This window comes from Passer domesticus, chromosome 1, assembly GCF_036417665.1.
Source record: "Passer domesticus isolate bPasDom1 chromosome 1, bPasDom1.hap1, whole genome shotgun sequence".
In the NCBI taxonomy this organism is placed as follows: Eukaryota; Metazoa; Chordata; class Aves; order Passeriformes; family Passeridae; genus Passer; species Passer domesticus.
In genome coordinates, this window is record NC_087474.1 from 92,094,093 (window position 1) to 92,120,525 (window position 26,433).

The window sequence follows — 26,433 nt, forward strand, 5'->3', positions numbered from 1 at the left end:
TAGGTCAAAACATAACTATTGCAAAACTTTAAACAAAATGCCTGTGACTTGCTGACCAAAGAAGTTTGGAGAGTCCCTTCCCCACTTTGTGTTCCTGCAATCCTTGTATTCCTACAGTAAGAAATGTCAGGGTGCCACCCAAGTTCTCTGGGGGTGTTTTCAGGACAGAAAGCAAGCAATCATTGGCATCTCTAAGAGAGCAAGCCCTGGAATATCACTGGAATTACTGAACTCAGCAGATTATGTGGTGTTCTTTGAAAATTTAACCTATGACTAAATGACTTCATGATCTTTTTCTCCTGCACTTAGGCTGTCAGTCATCACCAGCTCATTGACGACTTCAGCATTTACTGTGCATTTGTGATGTCCAGCCTTGCTCCAGATTGTGTTTTCAAAGGGGTTAACATTGAAAAACCTCCATAGTGGGCTGCTCTCAAACAAAGAGATGTTTCCTAGTGCATCAGGTGAAACACTACTTTGAAGGGTAGTTCTTTGACTAAGTGCACAACAATACTGCTACAGGGCGGCTGCTAGTAAAAGACATTTGGCACCACCTCATCATTCATCACCTAAACCTACTAATTTCTAGGGGCTTTGCAGATAAAGTTTCAGGTATTGTTAATCTGGCGCTACTATCATGGTTTTTAAGCAATTGGTGAAGTCAAATCTCCTCCATATTGTGGTGAAGACTGTGGGCCTATGAGGGTGAAGGGCCTATTTTTTTAAATTGTACTTCCCCAAAAAAACCATTTAATTACATTTGTATGAAGCTTTTTCACTGTATGAGCCCCAAAAGATCCCATGTCCTGTTACAGTCTAGTTCTGCCACCACCCAAAGTTGTGGTCTTCGCTTTCCTAACACATTAAAAATTGCTTGTCAGGGAAAACCTCTTTATTCTGTTCTGAGGAAATGAAGTATAGATGAACATTTGTGAATTGGTTTTGTATTTCAATGTTTAGTTTGTGTAAATATACTTAGTCCCTGTTTCTTAGATGCTTTAGACAAGTGACCTAGATGTATTCTGTTACTATATCAAAACCCTTCTGAGATTCTGTGGTGATATTCCTGCTGATTTAATGTTTATATTTTCATTTTGATCGTCAAAGCCATCTTGGAGAAACGGTGCAGCATTTCATAGCATGTGCATGTAAAAAAAAGAAGCTAGTCCTGGTCAGTTTGCTATTACTTCATAGCAGTACATACACTTGGGAAGGGCTTGGTAATTTGCACTTGGTTGGTGCAATGGGATGAACTTGACACACGAGCAACTCAGCCTGAGCCCTGCTTTGAGCTTCCTGCTACAAAACTAGAAGCACAGATGTCAGCCTGTTCAGTTCAAGAGGTCAGTCTGTCTTCAAGTGGCATTGCTGTTGAAGTGACCAGAAATGTGTCCTTTCAGTTTATCTGATAGGCTCCACTCAGTCTCCTCTACACACTTCCTGGAACAGACTTTTCCTCCACCCCACCCAAGTTAATCTGCATTATTATCAGAACTTCTACTAAACTTTAGCAGTGATACAAGGTGGGAAAAGGAGCTGGATTCCATCATGAAGAACTCACAGGCATAGCCCAAAATTCCCAATCAGGGAATCACTACAAATGACAGGTGGACCCCTGTATCAAAGAGCCCACCCTGATTGTGCATTTAAGCAAGCACTGTGTTTAACTGTTCCACTTTTAATTCACTCATATTAAGGTAAATCAATACACGTTAACAAAAAAGTCCAGGTACAAAACTGCAGAAATGCTTTCTTCTAACCCTCACATATTTCAGGGCCCTCTATGTTCTCTCCTGCTTGAATTGTATTTAGTAAGGTGTACAGTCAATTCTGGAACTCGAAAAATGAATGTGTAGCTAGGGAAGGATTCTTTCAGTGTCCAGACACATATAATCATGTGAATGTCTTCACCATTATTATTTTTGTTAATGCCCAATACATAGATCTCTGTCTCTGTCCTAAACTGATGATAGTTAAGTATGGAATAGAACACAGGGAGAATACCACATTTTATAAATATGGTATTTATAAATATAGTTAGGTATACTTATAGTAGCATATGAAATAATGGGACCAATTCAAATTTCACAGACTGCTTAAATATTGACTACAACGTGCTTAGATATTACTGGTATGGTGCAGCAGGAACCACTTTCAAATGTCAAATCAAGAAAGTCTGATGGCAAATGGTCACACCACTGCCTCCAGTGAGAACACCAATATCTTGTACAGTCAAATAGGTGTTTAAAGTCATGTGTAAGCACACATTTTATTTGGAATATACTTGGCTATGTGTGTGAAGTAAACAGTGAGGTGGGGGTTCCCTACAAAGTGGGACCTCAAAGACCAACGCAATGATAAATATGAAGCTGGCTTAAAAAATTTCATCTTGTCTCAGTCTGTCCAATAGTAAAACAATGAATTGGTTCTGCAAGACAAGCTCTTTTGGAAAGTACTATTAGGCAAAATACAGGGAGGAAAAAACCAGAGTGAACTAAATGAAGGAACTCCTCTCTTTTGCTGGGCTTCAAGACTACCACCTGGAGCATTATGTCAGCAAGGATGTATTGTATAAGAAATAATGTCTTCTAGAAACACACAATTCTGACTGCTCTTTAACCATATTTCTCTTCACACTATGTATTTATTCACCATTGTTTCATACTTATACTAGCAATCTTACATCTAGAGGAGCAAATATGGACCATAATGTGCCTGATGATAACTTCATCCAGGTTGCAGTCACATTACTGCCTTGATCTGACAGTCTCCGAAATACAGGAAAGCATGTAAGCTACAGAGGAGCTAGGAATAAGCAGCCAAATAATGAAAAATTCAAACTGCAACCAAAACTAGTGGACAGTTGGTATTTAAAGTTTATTGAATATATATAATTAAGATGCCAAATTTAATAAACTGGATGATGTTGTCTCCTGTTAAATGAACGAATTTATTCCCTTTCCTGTCCTCATCCTTTCAAATATGTGAAACCTTTATAATTACATATTTTTTTATTCTTGAAATATTTTTTTGTCTGTTGGCTTTACACCCCCAAAGGCTGCATTACTTCTCACAGAGATCTACTTCATGGCCTACAGTGGACAGCCCTGGGGCCGTCCCTGTGGAACCAAGTTTGGTGGCTGCTGAAGCCCCAACCTGCACACCCCGCTTCTCTGGGGGCCTGCTTTGTGCTTCAGTGTGAGACAGAGGTCCAAGGCAGGCAGGTCCCCATGTATATAAATGCAGCCCGATAAGTATCTTGCTCTTTTCCCATCATTGTTAATTACCAAGTTATTTGTGTGTAAACAGAAGCTTTTGATTTCCTAATCAGCCTCCTGCCCGATTCATTCAGAGATGTCACACACCAGAGTTTGACAGCACAATTAGTCACCATGGAAGCTATTGTGATGTCACAAACACTGAATTGTGGCATCATTGAATGAATCTGGCAGGAGAAGGATGTTGGTTACAAAGGAGAAGGCTTCTGTTTACACAATACCTTGGTAATCAGCAATGATGGGAAAGAGAATATAGAAAAAGAGAGCCTGGTAGTTTAATGAGCATTGATAAAACTGAATATTTGTAAAGGTTTTTAGAAGTGCATGTGGCGTATTAAGCTATGGAGATAAAGATTCTGTAATTTATACCTTAATTCTTCACCTCATCCTATGTCCTCAGAATTGAAAGTATATCACAGACACAGACCAGTGAGTGTTTCATGTTAATTTTTTCATATATTTCTACACTAGGAGAGATAATAAAAACATTAACTAATCGGGATATCCTGTGTGTTTGGGGCTTTTTTAAGTGTTAGTCTGCAGAGCAGTGAATTTATTAGTGTTTAACAGTATTGGTTTAGAGCATCACATTTCCAGCAAATAATTTCCTTTTTTTATTCGTAAGGGTTCTGAATTACATTTTTAGACATAAAACCCCCTCTGTTAGCTACAGATAGCATTCATAATTCCAGTGCTGGCGATTGCAGCTTATGATTTGCCTTCTTCTGTTTTCTAGAAAAACCATTGCCCATGAAGCATATTGTCTAATACTCCAAATGCTACACTTTTTAAAGCGTTATTGTATTCCATGGAGAATCGTAGATAGTGTTATCTGAGCGATAAGCTGTTGCAAGCTGCACAGCAGAACCCTGTAACTAATCAGTGCCACAAAATAACAGGAAAAGCAAGACTGAATAACATGAGATACTTTCAGGTACTGTAATTAAACCAATTCACGGTGTTATTTAATTCCCCACAGCTATTCCTCTTGCTGCCTTCTTGAAACTGTAACCATGACACCTTAATTTCAATCAGGTGGAGGAGCTGCTGCCTGGAGAGCAGATACCACCTCTGGTCCAGAAATTGCCCATGGATTTGCGGGTGGTGCCACCATTTTTTCCCTGCCTGAAGTCAAGTTTAGCCCACCCCCTCCCCCACCTCAGCATGTCTAGCTTTCATAAGCATTACTGTAGGTATGTAAGGCTGAGTCTGTTCACCCAGGTCTCCCAGCTGGTGATGAGCTGAGCTGTTTCATAGGACCATACTCTAAGGATCAAGCTTAATTTGCCTAAGCTGTTTATTTGCAATAGCTTCAGACACAGCAAGGTAGCAACAAAGCGCCAGCGTGAAGATTAGACAATTCTTTTTCTTCTTATAATAAAAAAACCCAGAGGATGGGAAATAAGGGAAGGACTTTTAAATAAAGGCTTAAACGCTTAACACATCAAATTGTAATACACAGAAAGCACATATGTGACTTCAGCTAATTGTACAAATAAAAGCAGTGGAAAAGAAAACGTTCCGTCTGGAAGCACATTTATATGAATTACATGTTTTATGTTCCCAGGTAACCATGCCACCCCTTTGACCATTCCCTACCTAATCCTAGGTGAGGGTGATGCTCCACTAGAGTCCAGCTGTTATCATCCACACAATGACTTTTGTAAACGAGCAGCTGACAGAGGTCCCTGGCTGTCATGTCTGCTAGAATCTCGACCACTTTGCTTGTTCCATCTTCACTAAAGACTTTTACATCCTGCAACATAAAGGGTACACTTACAGATCAACAGCTCTGAACATAGGCAAACCACACAGCTACTGTAGAAAAGCATCATCCTCTTGGTGTGAGGGTTCCAAGCACCTCGGCAGGACAAATGAAATGGATGATTCACTTTATAACACTTTCTCTCGATGCCCCCTAGACCTATTTCCCCTCCCCCCTCCCCAACACCTCCCTGCACTAAACAAAGATTCAGCAGGGTTAATATGACCACGTACACAGGAAAAGTGAGAGAGCAGGTTCTGTATAAAGCTGTGTAAGGCAAGCAAACGTGAAACAATGTCGAGAGAATACTTTGGCAACAGTGGGCGAGAGAAATCACATCCAGTCAAACACACACAATTTTCATTGCGATCCCACTGGAGGCCTCTGAACATTCACAGAGGAGCAGGCCAAGACCCCAAAGATTAAAAATGGCTCTCTTGTTCCCCACTAACTTTTGATTGTTTCATGTGTGGAAGTCCCACTCACAGTTTGCCGGCAAATCAATTACCTAGCACAGTCCACACATTTCTCTCCCTGCCCTGACTTCTCTTTTGATCCTAGCTTGAAAGTAGTTTGAAACCAAATGTGCACACGCTGCACATCCTAAATATCAATGGGGATGAGAGAACAAGTCAAGAACCTTCTCCCCCACCTCCTGAATTATACAGATGCTTTCCTCTTTGCATTGTTCTGCTCAAGCGAGAGACACTTCCCGCAAAATTATTTCTCCGGGCAAATGTGCAGGTCCCAGATTTAAATCAGCTCCGCGTTTAAAACGCTCCGCATCCTAGCTAGAGAAGGAGAGTCTAACAAAAACCTAGAGGGTAATTCGATATGGAAAATCTTACCTCAACGGCACGTAAAAGGCAGCAGTCGGAAGAACAAGATGGCATTTTAAATGGGGATTGCCTCTTGAGAGTTAGTTCTCTGCCTCCGCCGACCCTCTGCAGCCTGCGGCTGGGCGCCTGGGGTGCCGGGCGGCCGTACCCTACCTGTCACGTAGCCCCTGCTATGGGGACTGTTTCTGGGGAGGGAAACAACTCTGCCAGAGCTCCACTCAAAGGGTTACACGCAATCTTTGCGGTAGTGAATCAAACCACACTGTGCAGACCAATCCTAGCCCTCCCTCCGACTGATGTAATCATTTCCCACACACTATCAGACTTCCAAATTATTCCCGCCTCCCCCACCCCCCAAGAAAAAAAAAGGAATTACAAAGGAAATGTGGGGATTTTATGACGACCTCGGGGCGCTCGAGACCCCTGGGGCGGCGGCGGGGCGGGGTGCGGGGAGCCCGGCACGCGTGTGCTGCTGCCCCGGCGCCGGTGCCGGTCCCGCCCGCAGCCCGGCTGATGTCATCGCCTGCAACTTGGGCACTTGAACTTCTCCGCCGCCGCTCCCCGCTCCCCGCCCGGCCCGGCCCGGCTCCGCTCCGGGCCCCGGCGGTGCCACCGTGCCGGCGGCGAGCGAGCACGGCCGGCGCCGCCCCCGCCCCCCGCTCCCGGTGCCCCGGCTACGCACAAATTCGAGCCCAGTGAGGGAGGAGTTAAAGCCTCATCCAGCCTAAGTGACTCAAACCCGCGCGTTCAGGAAACGGCTTCATCTGACAGCAGGGATGAGCCAGCTCTTTCAGAAGTGGGCTCCGGAAAGGAGAGGAGGGGGAATCCCGGTTGCTCTGGGGAAGGCATGCGTGCTGTGCAATGTTACGGCTGCACTCCTGCCAACGCTTAGCCAAGCCAGAGGCATCCTCATACACGCAGGAATTTGTTGGGCGTGGGGGTGCCCCCGTTTTCTGTCCTGCGGGCAAGTCTCTGTTGTGTCGCTAGCGCCGTGTCGCAGCAGAGCCCCGCATCACACCCGCAGCGGTCCCGGCCCGCTCCGCCGCTCGGCAGCGCGCCCGCGGGACGGGGCCACACGAGTGGATCCATGCCCGAGACACCCCGCAGTGTGCTAGTGGGGAGCGCAGCTCTCATGCTCCCTCCCAGGATGGGCAAGCACACCGAAAAGCCAGTATGCAGCAAGACAGAAAGTAGCTATTTTGTTTGTTTTAGTGGGGAACGGCAGGGACTAATACCCGCTTGAATTTTTTTTTTTCTTCTACTTTTTACAGTGTAGCCATAGATTGGACCAAAAAGTTGGTGGTGAAAGAATTCCTTTCTACTTTGAGCTTACTCTGCACGTAACTGCACTTTCTGTATTGAAACTAAACTGTTTTGGATGGATTTCCTGCCTCGGGAACCAACCTGGTGACATCATTCATTCATTAGCCACGAGAAGCACAGCCCTCTGCTCTCTGCCTCAGCTTTCACAGGGGAGCCCGAATCAGGAATACGCCACAGCAATCGCCACTTTCGCAACACCTGGAGGACAAACCCCGCCTCTTTTCCTTTCTTTCTGGGAACAAGGCAGTGGTACAGACAGCACCTGATCACTGTCAGTGCCAAGTCCCAGAAGAGAGGCAAAGCTCTTTTGCTGAGGGTGCCTCTCCAGCCCGTGCAGGTGGAAGAGAGTGTAAAGACAACCACCACACTTTGCTCCCAAGCATGAAAAGCCTTAATGCCCTGTGGCCACTGGAAGAAAGCTGCAGCTGTCTTTTATGCTCATTCATGCTGTGCTGTCTGAGTGTGAAGTAAAGGGGTCAGGGGTAGTCAGGGGTACGTGTCCCACCCTCCCCCTCCTTGCCCAGAATCTGAAGTGATGTTGATGCTGATGCCAGCCCCCCTGAAGTACCCAGCATTTCAAACTACCCAACACAGCAGTTTGGTGCACTACTACTGTAATGCCATGTTCCCTCCTCAGGAGAGCCAGGCCCTGGAGGCAGCACCCACGATCCCCACACCACAGCCACTATGGGAGTTGGGTTACAAACGTGGATATGTTCATTTATGGGACCAGTCAGCCCTTGGGGTGTTAACAGGGCCCTTAAGGCACTCCAGGGTCTGAAGTGCAATGGATGGGCAGCATGAATGCAGTGGTGAGCAAGTCAACTTCACTGACTATTAATAGTGCCGTGTTTGCCATCAAGGACAGTGCAAGGCCATGTATCACACTGACATCACAGATATAAAACACTGCATCAGGAGGGGATGTAATGGCCTGCACTGAACCCTGCCCCAGGGGACAGGAGAGAGGCATAAGTGAGATGAAACCCTGTGCCTCTGCAGAGGCAAGAGTGCAACAGCCCCTAAGAGGCTTACATGGAAGGTAAGGGGATTTTATGCCTCCAAACAATGCTGCAGAGTTATGAAGCATAACCACAAATACGAAACCAGCTTGACGACCTCTAACTTTCTGACATGAATTTATGTGACAGAAGACACAGATAACAGTATTTCTGTATCACAGAGGGAACTGAATTTAAAGTCAATTGGTCATATCCAACTCTCACTTTTCCTTTTTCTCTCTTTCTTTCTTCCTAAGGAAGCACCTCCCACTTTAAGGGCTCCCTATTCAAACTTCATCCAGCAGAAACACTGTTTCATTTCCAAAACTGTTTTAGGGCTTATTATCTACAAAGGAAAACTAAGCAAGATTACTCCAATAAAATACTCCAATAATGAAAACACTTAGCCTGATGAGAGGTTCAAAAAGTTAGTCTGACACTTTTGCACTGCATCCCTCTGAGAAATGCAGTGAAATGCAACAGCAGACTGCCTGCAACAGTGATTTACAAAAGGCCCTAATTACGTCAGCAGCACAAGGCACCTTCTATTCAAAATTAAGGTTAAGAATGCTAAGCCAACCAGAGCACTATATTGGCTGAACATTCAGTGCTTTACAGCGCAAAGGAGCAGATAACAGACTGCACCATTGTTCTGGGAAGAAGTCTTCCCCCAAGCTTTTCTTTTCTTTTTTCTAAAGACGAAAAAGACTTTAAAAATTAAAAATTTAAAAGAACATTAATATTCATCACTTCAGAGGTTTCATATAATGGGTCGCATATCTTGAGTATCTTCATGGCTCTTTCATCTTCCAGCCTCAGTTCCTCAACCTTGCTCAGTATTTTGTGTGTATCAAGTAATGCAAATATTTTAGGAATGTGAAGGGAAAAACAAACAACAACAAAAACCAGAAAACCCAAACAGTCATGTGATGGTCACATCAATTCTTCTCCATTTCTTATGCTGTTTCTTTCCTTTTTCTTCAAAACAAAACCTATACTATACACAATGATCACAGAAATTCACTCCTTTACATAATGTTATGCTAATAATCTTCAGTGGGAAACAGATCTAAATTTGCATTCTACAATCTGAAATTAAACAGCGTAATTTATATCGGTGCAGACCAACCCATGTTATCCTGGGTTATGACTCCAAACAGAAGAAGGAAGCACCAGTTATCAGAAGGCCCTCTGACTGAAATCTAATAGATCAAAGGTTTCAGTACACTAGTTCTTTTAGAGTTTCCCTTTTTAAGAGAAGTAGATCAGAGACCTCACAGAAAGCTATTAAAGGACACTGAAAAGTCATTACTAAGAGCTGTACAAACAGAAAATCAGTCCAGCAAGTTTTGACTTCCATCCCCCAATTTCACTCATCAAGACTGCTCAGACATGAAAATCATACAATCAGTGAGGTACATAGAAGGAAAATGGAACTGAAATCTGTGCAACCAGAAGCGCTATTTACTGCAGAAGGCACCTATGTACTAGGCAGGTACTTGCTGTTTTCACTGGAACCCTGTTTTGATGAGATCTTTTTTTCTAAAAGCTTTTAATAATCAAAGCTTATCAGCTCACAAGAGCAGAGTCAATCACTGGAGGAATGAGGAATCTTTCAATTAGGACCAGACAACACAAAGCTGCTGAAGACTCAAGCTCAGCCTGCAGGCTACCCTTGAACTGCTATTTGCCTGGTTGAAAAAGCAACAAACAAGGGAAGGTTTTGCTTCCTGAAGTTACAAACCTTTGAAAAAGAAAGGCCTCTAAGCACGCTCTGTGCACACCTGACAGGCAAAGAACCCAGTCAGCCACATCTACATGCTGAAGCACCAGCCAGTCCCCCTTTACTTGCCTAGTAGCATTAAGGCAGCTTTATAAGACATGGAAAATTCAACTGCTGCAATGAAATAAATATATAGGTCAACCCTATGGCTCTTTTTGCCTTCTCTGTTGCACTGCTCATGCAGGAAAATAGCCCTTCAGACAAACAGCAGTGGTAACAGCAATACAATGTGGATAAGATCACTTACACACAAGGCATCAGATAAGTACTTCCTTATAAAAGAAAAAATCCTGTGAGGTATTTGATCATTGCTTTTTTTCCCCCCTACATATACACATAAAACCCTTGGAAATGCTGAGGTTAAGGTTCTCATAGCAACATTAACTCTCTCCTCTGGCATACACTATATTTAGGTACACATTTAAAAGCCTATGAACAACAAATGAGAACAACTGCTGTACGATCAAGATCTTAGTCTATGACTTTCTTATTCAGAACAGTAACCTCAAAACAAAATCCCACAAACCCTGCTTTAGTTGGCCGTGTTTCAAAATGCTCATTCTGTCCCCCTTCACTGGGCTACTGAATTTTAAACCCATTTCCAAGGGTCAGAGGAATAACCTGACCTGAAGGGGAATCATAATGTCATCTTATGTTCAGTGCTTATCAAAACCAGTACTGAAGTCATAAACCCCAGGATGGTTGTACCAGCAAGAGAGATTTTGGGAATCACAGGGATGGGCAGGGCAGGATTAATGCTGGGTTCAAGTCAGCACTGGTATTCGGAAGGTTAGCTCTCCTGAACCCATGAACACCCAGTCACACATGCACCCGGTAATTCTGGAGAGTTACATTCCTTGTGAAACTAAGGCAGAGAGATGGAGCAACTTACTGTCTAAAGCACATGACAAAGGCTCTTGATTCTGGACTTAAGATGGATGCTGTAAGCCACATTGGCTGAATTTAGGCCACCGTGGTGACTAATCAAGCAAACATCTCTCTGCACTGTTTACAGCATGGTTTAACCCCAGCCAGCAGCTCAGCCCCACACAGCTGCTCATTTACTGCCCCCAGTGGGGTGGGGGGGAGAATTGGAGGGAATAATGTTAGAAAAATGATGGGCTGAGACAAAGACAGTTTGATCAGGAAAGCAAAAGCCATGCACATGAGCAAAGCAAAACATGAAATTCATTCCCCACTTTGCATGGGCAGGCAGGTGTTCAGCCATCCCCAGGAAAGCCCATCATGAGTAATGGTGATTTGGGAAGATAAAAACCATCACTTCAAATGTTCCCCCCTTGCCCCATCCTTCTTCTTCCCCCAGCTCCATGGGCCAAGTATGATACCAAATGGTGCAGGATTTCCCCGGGGTTAGTTGGAGTCAGCTGCACCAACTGTGTCCCCTTAAGCTTCTTGTGTTCCATTCCCATCCTTGCTGGAGGGATACGGTGAGGACCAGAAAAGACCTTGGCTCTGTAAGCCCTGCTGAGCAGTGACTAAAACATCTCTGGAATTATCAACACTGCTTTCATCATAAATCCGAAACATGGCCCCATACCAGCTACTATGAAAAAAACTGACTCTACCCCAGTCAAAACTAGCACAATTACACACTGCAATTGTTGACATTTGAGCTTAAAGAAATAAGCAAAGTGTGTTATGTTGCATGTATACAAAGCATGTTTAAAGGAACATATACAATGAGCACATTTGGGGTACTGCTAAACTCTGAAACAGAAGTATTGTAGTAACAAGCCAAAGCTTTTCCTCCTCTAATTCAAAACTGCATGTGAAAATAATTATTTTTTCTGCGGGCACTGAATTATCTGCTTCTATCTTCTCAAAATTTAAAGCATTTCTCAAATCTAAAAGTATTTCTCTCTGTATAGGTTTAGTATTGTACAGCAACTGCATTGAAGCATCTTCAAAAATCTCAGCTATTTATATACAACTGTGCAGAGCACATTTTCAAGTCATAACCACTGCCTGCATGAACAAAAGATTTATTTCAATGTGTGTGCACATACTTAGAGGCTGAAGGTTTGGAAACTGTAAGCTGCTACCCTGTAATTTCCATATTTTAAAAATAAATAGCGGAATGCAGTTTTAAATGATACATACCTACATACAGACAACACATCAATTTTGTGACAGTATTCCCAAAAGCTGTTTCAACTCTTTCCCACTTTGGTTTAATGTTCAGATGTTCAGATAGATCATTTGACCTGTTTGACATTTTCACATCTTCCCACTCAATTCCTCATTTGCCTCTCATTTTTAGGTAAAAGAAAGGAGAAAGACTTTTTCAATCCTTCTAAGAGTAACAATAGGCCTTTTATGAATTTTGCTGAAGCTTCAGGGTATTTGCAGAATGCTGAAAGAGAGAAGGCTTGGGAAGCAGTTTGTACAGGCTTCGACAGTCCACACCATCAGGAAGGGAGAGCAACAACAGCTCACTCAGTTCTGGATCTGGGGGTCCAGACTGTTCCAGTATTTTCTGTTAGTTTTGACTGTAAGTCTGTAAATGTGCTCCCTTCTCTCCACACAGCTCCTCCTAACAGCAATTGCTTTTTATGCAAAAATCCTTTCTGGTTTCAAGATCCTTTACATACATTAAAAAAGACAGTTACAGACACTGTTACACTGCTTTGATTATGTAATGAAAGGCATTAAATTATTTTGCTGGCATTAACCTTTACCTTTCATATATTTTATTGTGCAATGTATCCCTAGATAGCTTCCAATTCTCCTCAGCTGTGCTTACAGAATGCATTATTTATTATCTGAATTTGCTCCAAGAGCAAGGTTTAGTACAAAACTTCTTACAAACACAATTTAAATCCTTAACAACCTTAGAAAGGGCAATATAAAGAAAAACCATAATAATTTCTTGATTAAATCCTTAAGTAACCAAGCTAGTTACTGAGTATTTTAAATTGCTTTGCCATTATAAATTACTCTGTAGAGAAGGAATTGTCACCACATCTTCCTTGCCGCACAGGCTTCCAACCACAAGAACCACATTAATTTGAAGCTTGGCAGAAGGTGCAACAAGGCTCCAGGGAACAGCTTCCCACTGGATTTAGGAAAATGGTACAGGTCCCCAAGACTTGGATGGCTCCTTCTTTCCCAGTAGAACACTGTGACAACAGCAGCTGAGGCCCTTATCATCTAGGGCCCAGGCACCCTATGAGCCAAAAACTGATTCTAGCACAGGGCCCGGCAATGTGCAGTTGGCTTCTCACTTTGATTTACAATTTTCCAAGCAGAACTTCTGTGTGGGTAGGCCACAAACCCCCCCTTCCCTTGCATGTTTTTCTCAGGAGAGAGGAGCAGAGAGGTTGCAGAGCAGACAACAGGAACACCTTTAAGTACTGTGCACACACCTAGACCGGGCCCCAGCGTGCTATTTACATCTACAGGTCCAGCCACATATTAGTAGGAAAGGGACCAGAGACTGCTTTCAAAGATGTTTTTGGAGAGTGAGGATTGGTATTTGAAAATGTATGCATTTTTAATGCATGGGAAAACCTTTGGGTCCTTACGTGATAAAATGGGACCTTGGGATTTTGATTGTGGTTGATGTAATAACAGAAACAGAACAAAAACAGCAGCCCAATAATAGGGGGCAATGCCAAATAAAATGTATTTGGAATGTCCAGACACAACAAAACAAACTATTTTAGGAACCAATAGTTATGAAATTTGTCTTGAGCAAATGCAATCCAATTTACCTAGTCTGGTAGCAGAGGAATCTAAGCAAGCATTAAGACATAGGGCTGAACAGAAATTAAACTTAGAATGCAATACAGGGTAAGACAAAGATAGACCCTCTTCCCACTCATGTGTCTTCCTCCAACCTCCCAAAAAAGTAATCACAAGGAGCGAAAAAGTCAAGGATTTAAGGACTTGTGAATCTGTTCCCCAGGGCTTGCAAGAGCACAGTTCCTAAGGATTCCTCTGCATCCCTGAGGGATAAAATGAATTTAAAAAAATTAATGAAAACAAGTTCTTAGCTGAAGCCCCAGCTCCTAGACAGGCTAGCATTGACTTCAGCAGCATGAAAAGAGTTTTCAGAAACAGACACAGCAGTGCACTAGATTAAAAAGAAAAAAGAAATCAATTATCTATCTTTACAAGAGTTCCTTTATTTCTCACACACACACATGGTCACACACATCCTGATGAAGCAATGACATCCCCGAATAGGAAGTTACACCAAAGATGCCAGGAGAGAGGGGGAAGCTAGAAAGCAAAACAAAAGAAACTTTTAAGGAAAAATCTCTATGAATTCAACATGCAGAGCTTGATAAGAGGAGAATCAACCATGATATGCCACATGGAGACAAAATACAAGGACTACAACCAACCTAAGTGTGAAAATAGGAAGATGAGAACAACTTAGAACAGTGAAAAAGATAACGGAAGTTACTGGAAAAAAAAAAAGGAAAACATGAAGAAAAGACTCCTTAGGAAAACTGGCCGCAACCTGCAGGCACTCAAGGAGTGATGACCATTTAAAGAATAAACACCCTATGAAATTTACAGCACAATGGCTTCCATGCACTGAAAATCCCAAAAGCTCAAGCACACTTGGAAATACAAATTTCCTGCCCTCCAACAGCATCGGGCACAACTCACAATCGGTTTTTCCAAGCGGGCTGAGTTTGCACTGCTCTGGCAGCAGCAGCAGGGTGCTTTATAAGGAGAGGGTGACAGGCTTAACTCCAGCAGCATGGCAGAGCATCCCTAATGCCCAGCCGTGCCATCAGCTGCCTCTGCGCCGTACAGTATTCAGCAATATTGCTTAACTTCCCGTCTCCCGAGCTACCGGCTCTGGAAGCCGGCGATTCCAAGCAGTGAGTATCAGCTAATTGTTGCTGCCTGCAATGTTCAGGATGTTTTATGGGTCAGTTTATCACATGCACATAATAAATGCTGTTAACAGAGCTGCTCTCATTGGGCGGGGAGGGGATTTCTGCGCAACTGTGTAAGCATCGATTGTGCGGCCAGAATTAACCCCCTGCAGATCTTCACCCAGGAAAAGTTATGTCAATGGAAGAAGCGAGCTTATGTTATCCTCTCCTCAAGGCATGTGCAATTTTCATTTTAGTGATTTCTCTGATAGGAAGAAAACTGTTTCATGAAACTGCTCTGCTGTTTAATTTTTGGTAGATTAAAGTATCAGAGGAAAATAATGGTGTGATACAGCAAAAGTTTCCAGGGCTGATGCAGCTAACCCCATGCAAATCTCACTCTCTTCCAACCTGCTAAGAATTTTTCATTTTCAGTGGAAAAAAGTGAGAAAAATATTGGCATAAATCCAAAAACAATAATACAAGAGATTTATTAGCATACAGTGTCTAATTACACCATCCCAAAACACTTCATGTAGAGATCCAAGGTACCAAGAAATTTTTCATATCTCTCACTGCTCTGCTTCACTGCTGCACCCATCCATCAGGGCACACTAGAGGAAGATCAGCTCTCGAGTTTAAGTCCACAGCAAGCATCTCTAACTTATCTGTTTCCAAGCTCCCTCTCCAGGGCTTACTTGAGACCACTTTGCACACCCCTTCCTCCAAATAGGGGCACCACAAACAAAAAAACAAACACAAAAAAACCCCACACAACCCAACCATTTGCTTAGCTTGCAGGGACAAATTCCCTGCTGCCATGGTTACCACTCCAACTTCTCCTGTGGAACTAGAAATAAAAAAAAATTAAAAGGAAAAAAAAAAAAAAAAACCAAAACAAAAAAACCCCAACAAACTTCCCTGAGAACAGACGGCTATATGTTAGCTCTCCCTCCCCTCACTCATCATTGTTAGCCACTAAATCAGCTACATCTGGCATATTTAATTTGGACTAAATAAAATGTCACTAATTAAAAGGATGCCGAACAAGCAATCCATGACATTATAGAAACAGCTTGGTATTCAGCCTATTATGAACTGAAAGGAATCAACCGGTTTTTACCAAAAGCTGAGAAACAAAAGCAACTAAATGGTCCTCTATACAATCCTACTCACAACAATGTCCTCCAGCTCTCCCCTATCATCTACATGTACTGAGGTTTCCAGGCATTAATTCCTGGAGCAGCAGTGGCTCAAAAGTGAAGTAGTTAGCTCATTATAGATTGTATTATATGGATTGAAGTCTGCAGCATTTATGCCAACTTTTAAAAAGAAGGTTACTTTGCTAAAGCGACAATAAGTAAGACATTCAGCAGGCACACACACAAGTTGCTTTAAAGGACCTGTGGCCACAGAGTGGATGAACAGTAATAGCCTCTCCCCTCTTATGTTCTCCCCAGTTCTCAGCGGCCTGATTTGAAGTATCACAAACTGCTCCATGCTTCCTTTCTTGCAGCTCCTCTCTTCAGCCTGCTCCTGAAGATTAACATGTCAGCTCTCTGCATCTCCTGCTGCAGGTCACAGTGCAGAGATGTGAGTACTGCTTTGTACCAACACTTACTCCAGAGCAGCTCCTCTTACCCTGACATCAATACACACTCCCCACCCAGTCCTTCCCATCATACTACACACGTCTGTCTCCTTTGCAGGTACATCATTATCAATATTCCACTGCTGCTTATCAAACAGATTTCAGTGCAAAGCTGCACTGAATCATATAAACCTCTTTTCACAGCCCTTAAATGTTTTCCATCATCTTTTTTGCCAACTGGTAATCTTTTATTCTATCCCTTGTGACTAGTTGAATAAGCATTTGAGTGACGTTATTTTTTCGTGCCTCTAAGGCTGAGGATTTCCCAAGAGAACAGATTATCTTCTAAGTGCTCTGGTCCAGGTTCTCATCATTTATAAATCAGACAACTCCTCTATTTTTACTGATATATGACACACATATATAGAACACATATTTAGGTGTACTTTGATTGCCATTGTTCAATTTCAGTACTATTCATAATCAAATAAGATCCAAACATTCAACACAGAAATCCCTCCACTAAAGTAAATTTTAATAGAATTCTTACAAGATATTCACATGGATTATGTTGGTAATGCTGGCACATGCCAGGCAAGCAAAAATACTACTCTTAGAAACTCAGTAGTTATAAATTAATTAACAGGGAGCTTTACCCTTTTAACTCCAAACTTTATTATTAAAGACATGAGACAGAGATGGTATGTTTCAAGATCGACACACCTTTCACCTTTTTTTGGGTTGAGGGTTTTGGTTTTTTTTTTTTTTTTCATTATAAAAGTTTAGGAACAATCACAGGCTCACATAGGGTTGAGGGATGGAAGGGATCTCTGGAGGATATCTGATCCTTCCTGTAACTCAAGCAGGGTCACCTAGAGCCCTTTCTCTGGGACAGCGTCCAGGTGCCTTGGAGTATGTCCAAGGATGAAGATTCACAACCTCTCTGGGCTGTGACTGAGAGCAGCCAGTCAACCTCACAGTTAAAAGCGTTGCCTCACATTCAGAGGGAACATCCTGTGTTCCCATTTGTGCCCGTTACTGCTGGTTCTAACCCTGGGGACCACTGGAAAGAGCCTGGGTCTCTCCTCTTTGCACCCTCCTTCAAGGTAATTATGCACATTCATAAGATGCTACTGAGCTTTCTCTCTCCTAGGCCGAACAGTCCCAGCTCTCTGTGCCTTTCCTCACAGCAGAGATGCTATGGTCCCCATATCATCTCTCCAGGCCTTTGTTGGATATTCTCTCTGGGGGAGCCCAGAGCTGGACCCAATACTCCACATGTGGCCTCATCAGTGCTGAATAAACCCTTAACTCCCTTAACCCACTGGCGATGGTTTGCCTGAGGCAGCCCAGGATATCATCAGCCTTCTTGGCAGCAAGGGCTTATTGCTGGTTCACATTCAACTTGGAGGCCACTAGGACCCCCAGTCTTTTTCTGCCAAGCTGTTTTCCAGCTGGGTGACTCCCAGCATGTACTGCTGCCTCGGGTTGCTCCTTCAGAAGTGCAGGACTTTACACTTGCCCTTGTTAAACTTCATGAGCTTTCTTGCAGCCCATTTCTCTAGCCTCCAAGCTCTTATACAGATAGTGAAAAGTTACATAACCACAACATTAACTAAAGCATAAAGAAGATCTTGTTTGATCATAGATCAGGAACCCTAAATGGTCTTTTTGTAGGATTCTTCATCACTATTTTCCCAAGCCAAGCCAAAGTGGTTCGAAGCTCCCTTTAAGTTAGTTATGGTTTGTCAAAGGCTGATTAACTTAACAGCGTAGGTATAAATATGAAATACTGTGCTGAAATCAATGTCACAATAAAAAAATGCTTCCTCATATAGAACTAGATAACATAATGCCAGAGATCTGATGCCAAAGGCTGCATGAAAGAAAATGCTACTTCTTCATTCAGCATCTGCTTCAGATTATTTTACATGGAAGTCACTGCTGCTCTTAAGCTGTCAAGGCACAGTCAGCTTCCAATTAAGCTATCTTATCTTTGAAGTTAATTGGAAGCAAAGCTTTCTCCTCCCTATAGGCATCCCCCTACAAGCAGGTAATCTGAGATAATTTCCAAACATATTCATTCTGTGCTGTCCACCCAATTAAATATCTTACACAAATGCAATCAAAGAGCCTTCTCTCTAATTGTAAAGTTTATGCAACAATTTTCATGAGGATCCCATTAAACATTTAAAATAATTACCTGTATTAAAAAGACAATTATATTCAAATAGCTCATATGCCTAGTTTCTTTGTTTAGTGCAAGCAAAAGGGTATGAAAAAAATCACAAAAGGAAAAGAGCAAACATTGGGTGAATCTTTTAAGAGAAGAGACACCCTCTAGAAACAAATTCGGCATGATATTAAGTGGGAAATATTTTAAAGAGTGGCCTACTGTGGCTGATCATAGAGAAATCAACCATTTCCAAGACTCCAAAAGACAATGACAAGGGAGCTGACTGTATTTTTATGTGCTATAGGTAACAGATAAATGTCATTACCTACAAGCATGCTTCCTTTTGCCCCTCTCTCCCCTCTGTAAATTGTCAAGGGGTTAAAGAAATTCACCATGGAAAGATACCAGTAACTTTATCTCCGTCCTGGCACGAATGATAATTTTTTTCTCAAAGGATTTTGATGGCTCTGTATTTATATCATGGATCTTCTTTAGGATTGTGCTGAGAAAAAATCTGGGTCATTGAAACCTTCTTGAACTGAATCACAGAGAAAATGAAAGAGAATATAAAGGCACTGGTGTCAGGTTTATTAAAGGAAAATGCCTTATCCCAAGCTCATTTTTCCCCCCCAGATTGACTGGAAGAAGGTAGATCATCCTTTGGACATCTTTCTTATTCTGAAGTTTCTATTTCCATGAGTGCATAATTCCATTCCCTGTCAAAATAAAACATTTTTTAAAATGCTGTGCACTTGGCTCACAGACCCAGTGACATGAGTTTAAGAAAGCTAGCCTCAAAAGGGAAAAGACAATTTAGATGAACGTGTAAGGAAGGACAAGTAAACATCTCAGGATCTCAGGGTCCTGGGCAACATAAAAATTTAATAGTCTCCTCTAAACAAAACTTGAATCAAATATATTTCAACATAAACAGTGTTTTCCCCTTCCCTTCCTTCCCCAAACAGCAGCTTGGGTTTGATACAAATCTGAATACTAAGATCTGCTTCCCTTATCTCTATGCTTATTGCAGTCTTGTATTTATGTAAACGAGTAACATACACTTAAATATCATTCTATACACTTCAAATTTCAATATCTAATTCTTCCATTTAATTGCTATGTAGAATTTCATAGGTTAAATACATAGTTGTACATAAGAAAACTAATTTATTTTGAAGCATCCTTTAAAACTATATTGTATTAATAAATGACAATAATAATATTAACTATTAATTAATACTTCACTTGTAACTGTGTCAAACCAAATCTGCTGACTTCAGCAAATCTCACTACTTACCACTTTCAATTCATTCATGTAGAGACAATTCTACATATAAGAAAAATTTTATTGTCTTTTCAAGCTTCAGAAGGTTGGTGGCTTTGGGTGGTGGCAGAGCACAAGGCTTCTTACTGGAGGAACATCTATCTTGCCTTTTGTACAGCACAGAAAAGTGTCACAACACTTGCTTGTTCCACAACTCCCCCATCTTCCTGCACAATATTACACACAGCAAAAGCAGAAATTTTTTGCTGCCTGCAGAGTATTAACAAGAAACACTCGGTACTGAAATTATTTTTGGTTCAACTGTTGCTTATACACTCTTCAACATAAGTGACACTAATCAGACCTAAAGTGTAATTCGTAACAAGTAAGTGGTTTTGTGGATTTTTTTCCAGAGTTCTGTAGGTTCTTCTTTCAGTGAACCCAAATTTCCTTGGCTCACATCAACCAAGGCTTTGCCAACCTGTGCACCCTATGAATTGCACTTTTTAAAAGTAACAAAATAGCTACTGCATTAATTTCCTTCAGCTACACCATGAAAACACAGTTTAAAGATGTGAAAAGGTACATTCTCTTTGAGTGTGATATAACACACTTTTCTTCCATGGACAGTGCCTCGTTAAGCCGAACGTCTTGATCTTCTCTGCAGACACCATTATTTTTCATATGTACAGACTGGATTAGATAAATTACCAGGTAGCCTCATTCTGTGGTTCAACATGGAAAGCATCTTGAGATGACAAATTCAGCATTTTAAGTTAGCTAAAGCATCCGAAAGAGATCTTAATGACTTTGATTGTCCATAATGAGGATAATCAGTTGGGGAAATTAAACCTCCTTCCTTCTTCACAAACCACCTCGAGTTTCTTGCATTTGCTTTTATACACAAACTAAGAGCTAAGGGTAGCTTTCCCTAGTACAAAATCAGAAAGCAAATCAGAGGTAAATTACTTTCTGAAATGTCAGAAAGTAAGGCAGTCCACTTCCTCAACCCTCTCCCTTAGAAACTCTTGTTATTGCTCTCCCCGCAATGGGCTTATTGGCTCTTGAAGAAGAGATATTTCCCCAGGCCAGATTCCCAATTGTTACTAAATTATGCTTTTTCTCAAAAACTGGCATCACTGTTGTGCATCAAGTACCAGTGGCTAAAACTATCTGTCCATTAAAGTCTGTATTTCGTCCCTAAATCTTATCTATAATCATCTGTTGAAAAGGCTACCCCAAATGTCTGAACACAGCCCACGGAAGTGAAATCGCTGAACAAATGTGGAAGAGTATTGACTTGAATTTGCACAAGACTGTGATATGAAACTCATCATTTTCCACAGGCCCTTAACAAATGATAGAAAAAATCAGCCCTGGAACTGCCAGCATCTCTCCAGATAAACAAATTCTGCTGTTTCTTCCAGGAGTAACTGAGGACATTGGCCATTCAGGCACATGGTCAACAAAAATTTCCCACTTATAAACCAGGCCAAATTTGGTCCTAATAAAACAGCTCAGTAACATAGGGTAAGGAAAGGATGTTCATGAACACAGATCACTACCTGGTTTACATTCCTCCTGAACTACATAGAGGTGACAGTCATTTCCGCTGTCACTAGCCACTTCAGTCAAAACACATCCTGTCTTCACTAGTCATTCAGGTTCCCACTGCGGTCAACAGAAAGAGGAAGAGGCACTTGTGCAACCTATCATCTTTTATACCTTTGCTACCCTAAGACAGCATGAAAACACTTAAAGGTACTTCCCTGTGTCACCATTAACTGGAGACAAGCAACCCAAGTAAGAGGTGAGGAGGAACAGAGCACACACCAAGGTCCCTTGGTCAGACCATAAGGCTCATCAAGCAAAATATGGAATGCAACACTTTCCCAAAACAGCACTTGCTGTTGTTTTTGAAAAGAAGCACGCATATAGCTGAAGAGGTCTGTGAATAGACTGTAAATACAGTAAAAGGCTGGGACTACCATCATTGCATCTGACAAGATAAGGGTGATTAAACCCAAATCTCTAACAGAACTTTTATGAGACTTATGCACTGAGTTTAAGACAACTGCTGATTTGACCACTCATGGTATGAAGTTGGACACAAAAACATCAGGATTTCTTCACCAATAAACTCCAATACTATTCTTTGAAGTTGAAATTTTTTATCTCCACTTCTTCCAAGCTGAGATTCAAAAAAAGGCTCTCTGTAGGTGGGCAAAACAACTATGCAGGATATGTTCATTAGTCTACATGCTACTTTCCAACAGCAAAAAAAAATAAAAATGCCACTGCAAGCAAAAATTTTGAGAACTGGCCATTCTTACTACTTGTCTGTTATAGGTAAAGACCTCCAAGTTTGTCTTGCATTAATGCACAGATTTTATAATTCAATATGCAATCAATAATCAAAATAGGTATTTATTTCCAGATACTGGTAGTTCAGCTACAGCATACAAACCTAACTTGCAATCATGCTATGCAAAGTCAAATATGTCCTTCAAAAACACTTCATTATGGTTGCAGTGCAAAAGCAGAACTGTCCAGCATAAAGAAATACTCTTCAACAACCATTCAAAAAATCTGTTAAGTCACTATAGAAAAATTGGCCTTGCAAAAATTTTGCACCAACACAATTAGGTTTGAACACAAAATCATGGAAGAAGTCCTTCTATATCAGGGTCAGAGTTCTGCGTTGACTGCAAGTCTAAGCCAAGTAATCCGAGCAACTATCCAGCCAGACTTTAAACACCTCCACTTCAAGCATTTCCAATGTATTTCTTGAACTCAGTGAGACCTTACTGGTTTGAAATTTGATATAAATATTGTGACATAAATTAAGAGGAAAAAATAATTACTTTCTTCTTCCCTACTTTAAGGTACTTTAAAATAAAGAAATTAAGATAATCAGCTCATTCCCACACAATCCATCAGTTCTCATACCTAGATATTGCCCTTAAGTTCTACCTAATATGTTCAGAAAAGACATAGCTGTAGTAGAGATGAACTCAATTATGCAGAAAGCAGAGACTGCTGCAAACTCAAAGAATGCAGTCACTATGAATCATGTCTGACACTGTACACATTTTTTTACAATATTTTTTCTGGAATTTTACTAGGGTCTCCCCTTTCTTTATGGCTAGTATTTGAATGCAGGGCTATTAGCACTTCCAGACCTCTGGCATAGGGATAAAACAAGCCCTTTGCAAGCACATCATCCTTAAGCATTTTGATAGATGAGTTAAACATCACAGCTTTTACAGCTGCACATTAGAGAAACCTTGGGAAAGAGGCAAAGCAGAGAAACTTTGCTCACTGATGTGAGCATGTTTACAGTGCGGTAAAATTTATTTTACCATCTTCAGAGCTACTAGGCTATTTATTTATTTAAGGGATAAAAGTAACATATAGAAAGCTTCCTATGAAGTTCATTCAACTCTTTCATTTTAATGATTATACACCATCATAGCAGTCTTTCACCTCAGAGCCATTCAGACATCAATAGATGAAATGCTGGAAACACCCAAAGCCAGCATCTGCTGCACAGGCAATTTTTCTACTCACTGAAAGACTCCATCATGCTCTGCCTCACTTCTTACAGGATTTCTTGCTTTAACTGAAATCCTAAAAGGCTTCTCTGTGACCTCTGAAGATTGCCCAAGTGCTATTCCATGGACACAGAAGGCAAGACACAATGAAACCTTACAGACACAGCAGCTAGCACAACCTTGGGTAGAGCACAAAGTTAATTTCTTGTTAGTCAGATTGGCTTGCAGTTCCTCTGTATTACTTGAAGTGTTGCAATTAAGTACTGCTCTAAGCTATGCTTAATTAGGCTGTAAGCAAATGCTCACTTGTAACTTGCATGCAGCGTAACACAGAACTGAATGTTCACTGGTAGCCAGGGGAAATTACACTGAAGGTACATTTGCACAAATATAGCTGGCAGCCTCCTGATTTTCCACTTCTTCTTAATATCCTAGAAAATACTAAAAAATGTTTTATATTGTACAAATGGTTAGAAATTGATAATCTTTAACTCTGGGACTGAATGTAGTGCTCTCATGACCCCCCAGCTGACAAGCACTTCCCTTAAACTGACAGCCTCTCTCTGCAGAAGATGGAAGACTCAGGACTTAGATTACCTTTTCCACCTGTGCAGCATCCAAAAAAAACCCCAACAACAACCCAATGCAAAAAAAAAAAAAAAAACGACCAAAATCCCCAACAGACTAGGATGCAAATAACGGCAGGTAAGTACGCTCAAAGAAAATCAAAAGCATAAACCAAAACCTTCACCTAAAACATTGACTGGATCTACATTCAGGAGTAAAACCCAGTCTCAGCACTGCTCAAGAAGACAACAAAAGAGGTTCTCAAATATATTTAGGACCTTTTAAATGCTAGAAATGGCATGACATTAGCTTCAAGTGCAGCAAGAGCATTTTTCAGCAAAACATTATTTGAGTCTGCCTTTTAGAGCATGCTCATTTGACAAGGTTGTAACAAGAGGCAAGGCTCAGCCTCACTTGGATGAGCTTTACAAAGCTTTAACAAGCTAGTTTGCTAAAGAAAAAGGTTCAGAGGTCAGCCATGGAAAAAAAAATACATAGAACAAACCAGCATATAACACAGAAAAACATACAGAGAATATAAAATAAAAGGTTTTACCTGTATGACTAGATGTTGTTATTCCCATAACATCAGCTTTCTTTTCTTTGCCTTATGAGGAGGAGGGTGATCTTTATATATTTAATGCCTATTTCTTTTCAAGCTGTCCCATAAACTCATTATAAGGTGACAGTATTGCAAGCAATCTTTTCATTTTCTCCTATACACAATAATGTAGATATATGTGTGTGTGTGTGTGTATATATATATATATATATATATATATACTTCAAATGTTTAAACATAACACTGCTCTGGAGTTTGTGACTTAGTAAAAAGCATTCACAAACTAAAGCACAACAGGTATTTTTCAACGCTAAAACTCTGTACCTGATACCTGATGCTTATCAAAGATCCCATCTATAGCTTGTTCAGCAGAACTGAGTACTTGGTGAATGAAAATTACTGAAAACATCTGTAAAGCTATTTATAAACTCCAGAAACACTCTGCTCATCTTGCTTTTGGTGGATTTTAGTAAGCAACAGGGAAAATAAGTGTAACCAGCAATAATGTGACAAGTAAGTTTCTTCAGAGTAATTAGCTGCTCTCAAATTTTACAGGCAAGGACATGTTCACAAATGACTCACAGAAGCCTGAGGGCGACTTGTCTGTAAAATTAAATCCAGGTGTTTTACTACACAGACACTGTTATTTAGCTTAGAATACTCTCATTAAAGTTTTGCACCTCCCTTTTTTCAGCGTTTTTTAAAGCAGTTTTTGTTCCTTATGAACAGCTTTTTCCTATTCTGGCAAGGATGGTAAGGAAAGAAAATTTTTAAAGGTGAAGGTAAAAAACAAGAGGAGGAATATGAGCAAGGTCAGCACATGGTGAGGCAGCCAACCTTCCCTGGTGACTGTCAGGCACAGGCATCAGTCCCATCATTCAGGAGCTGCTTCCTCTACAGCAGATACAGAGATAACATTCCTATGAAATGTCTGGATGGACAATGCACACTATAAACTGTGTGTGTGCAGAGTGAAGCAGTGTCCTCATAGCCCATCTCCAAATAACCCCCAAAAAGAGAAGTTCCTCACTCCGGCCAGACAAGAAACCTAGGCAGATGAAAGGGGTAGCTAAGAAGACCTGGGTGCTATGAAGTGGCACCTGTTTGGCAAGACACAGAAGCAGCTTTTAAAGGTCTCTCCCCCTTTCATCCCCTTTTCCCATAAAAATTCCCAAAAAATTACAGAATAGTGTTTTCTTTGCTGTTAATGAAATCTCACTGCAAGTAAGTCTGCTGTGACAAAGCTACTTTCCCCAGAAACATCCCATGCTCTTGGGATGGGATCTTGCATCCAAACTTCCAGCTGATCGTCAGTCCATTTTGTTTCAGAGTGCTATTCATTTCTCCCTCAGCAACACCAGAAAAACCCAAACAGCCCAGGCATGAAGTACAACTATAGTATTTCCAATTCTGTTGCCTCCTGAAATGCAGCAGGAGAAACCAGCTCCAGTAAACCCCAGCAGCAGCAGGGTCTGCTGCTGGAGAGAACAAGCAATCCTAATACCAATGGAGAAGCATGAGTTGTAGTTTCTAGGAACCAATGATGGCCTGTCCTTTAGCAAGTCCAGATTAAACTCACATTTATGTAAATTTTGTAAATGATGTTCAGATTACAGCCAGGCTGAAGCAAAGATTGAAGGTATTTACATTAATTAAACAAAATCACTTTTTAGTACAGTAATTCTGCACTCTTATTAGGAGGAAGAATAATATAATAAGAATTTGATAGCAATAGGAGGCTATAAAACAAAAGCACAGAGAATTTAAACTCATCCCACAATGATTTAATTAACTTGCTATTAAATTCCAACTGACATTTCCCCCTGTTTAGGAAATGGAACAAAACTATATCTGCAAGCTCTGGCACAATGCAA

General features: G+C 41.3%; 1 protein-coding gene and 1 long non-coding RNA gene across 9 annotated transcripts in view; one reads left to right on the plus strand and one right to left on the minus strand.

Annotated features, from left to right (window-relative positions):
- Positions 1 to 26,433, minus strand: part of GRB10 (growth factor receptor bound protein 10) — a 155,651-nt gene that overhangs the window by 19,217 nt on the left and 110,001 nt on the right. For all 8 annotated transcript variants that reach the window (XM_064429454.1, XM_064429452.1, XM_064429450.1 and 5 more), the window contains one exon: positions 4,878 to 5,034. In XM_064429454.1, coding sequence (XP_064285524.1) covers positions 4,878 to 5,034 — 157 coding nt within the window. The remainder of the gene's footprint in view (positions 1 to 4,877; positions 5,035 to 26,433) is intronic.
- LOC135305807 (uncharacterized) lies at positions 3,302 to 4,858 on the plus strand. The gene is made up of 3 exons (XR_010366792.1): positions 3,302 to 3,707; positions 4,015 to 4,212; positions 4,314 to 4,858. It is a non-coding gene; the product is annotated as an uncharacterized LOC135305807 (long non-coding RNA).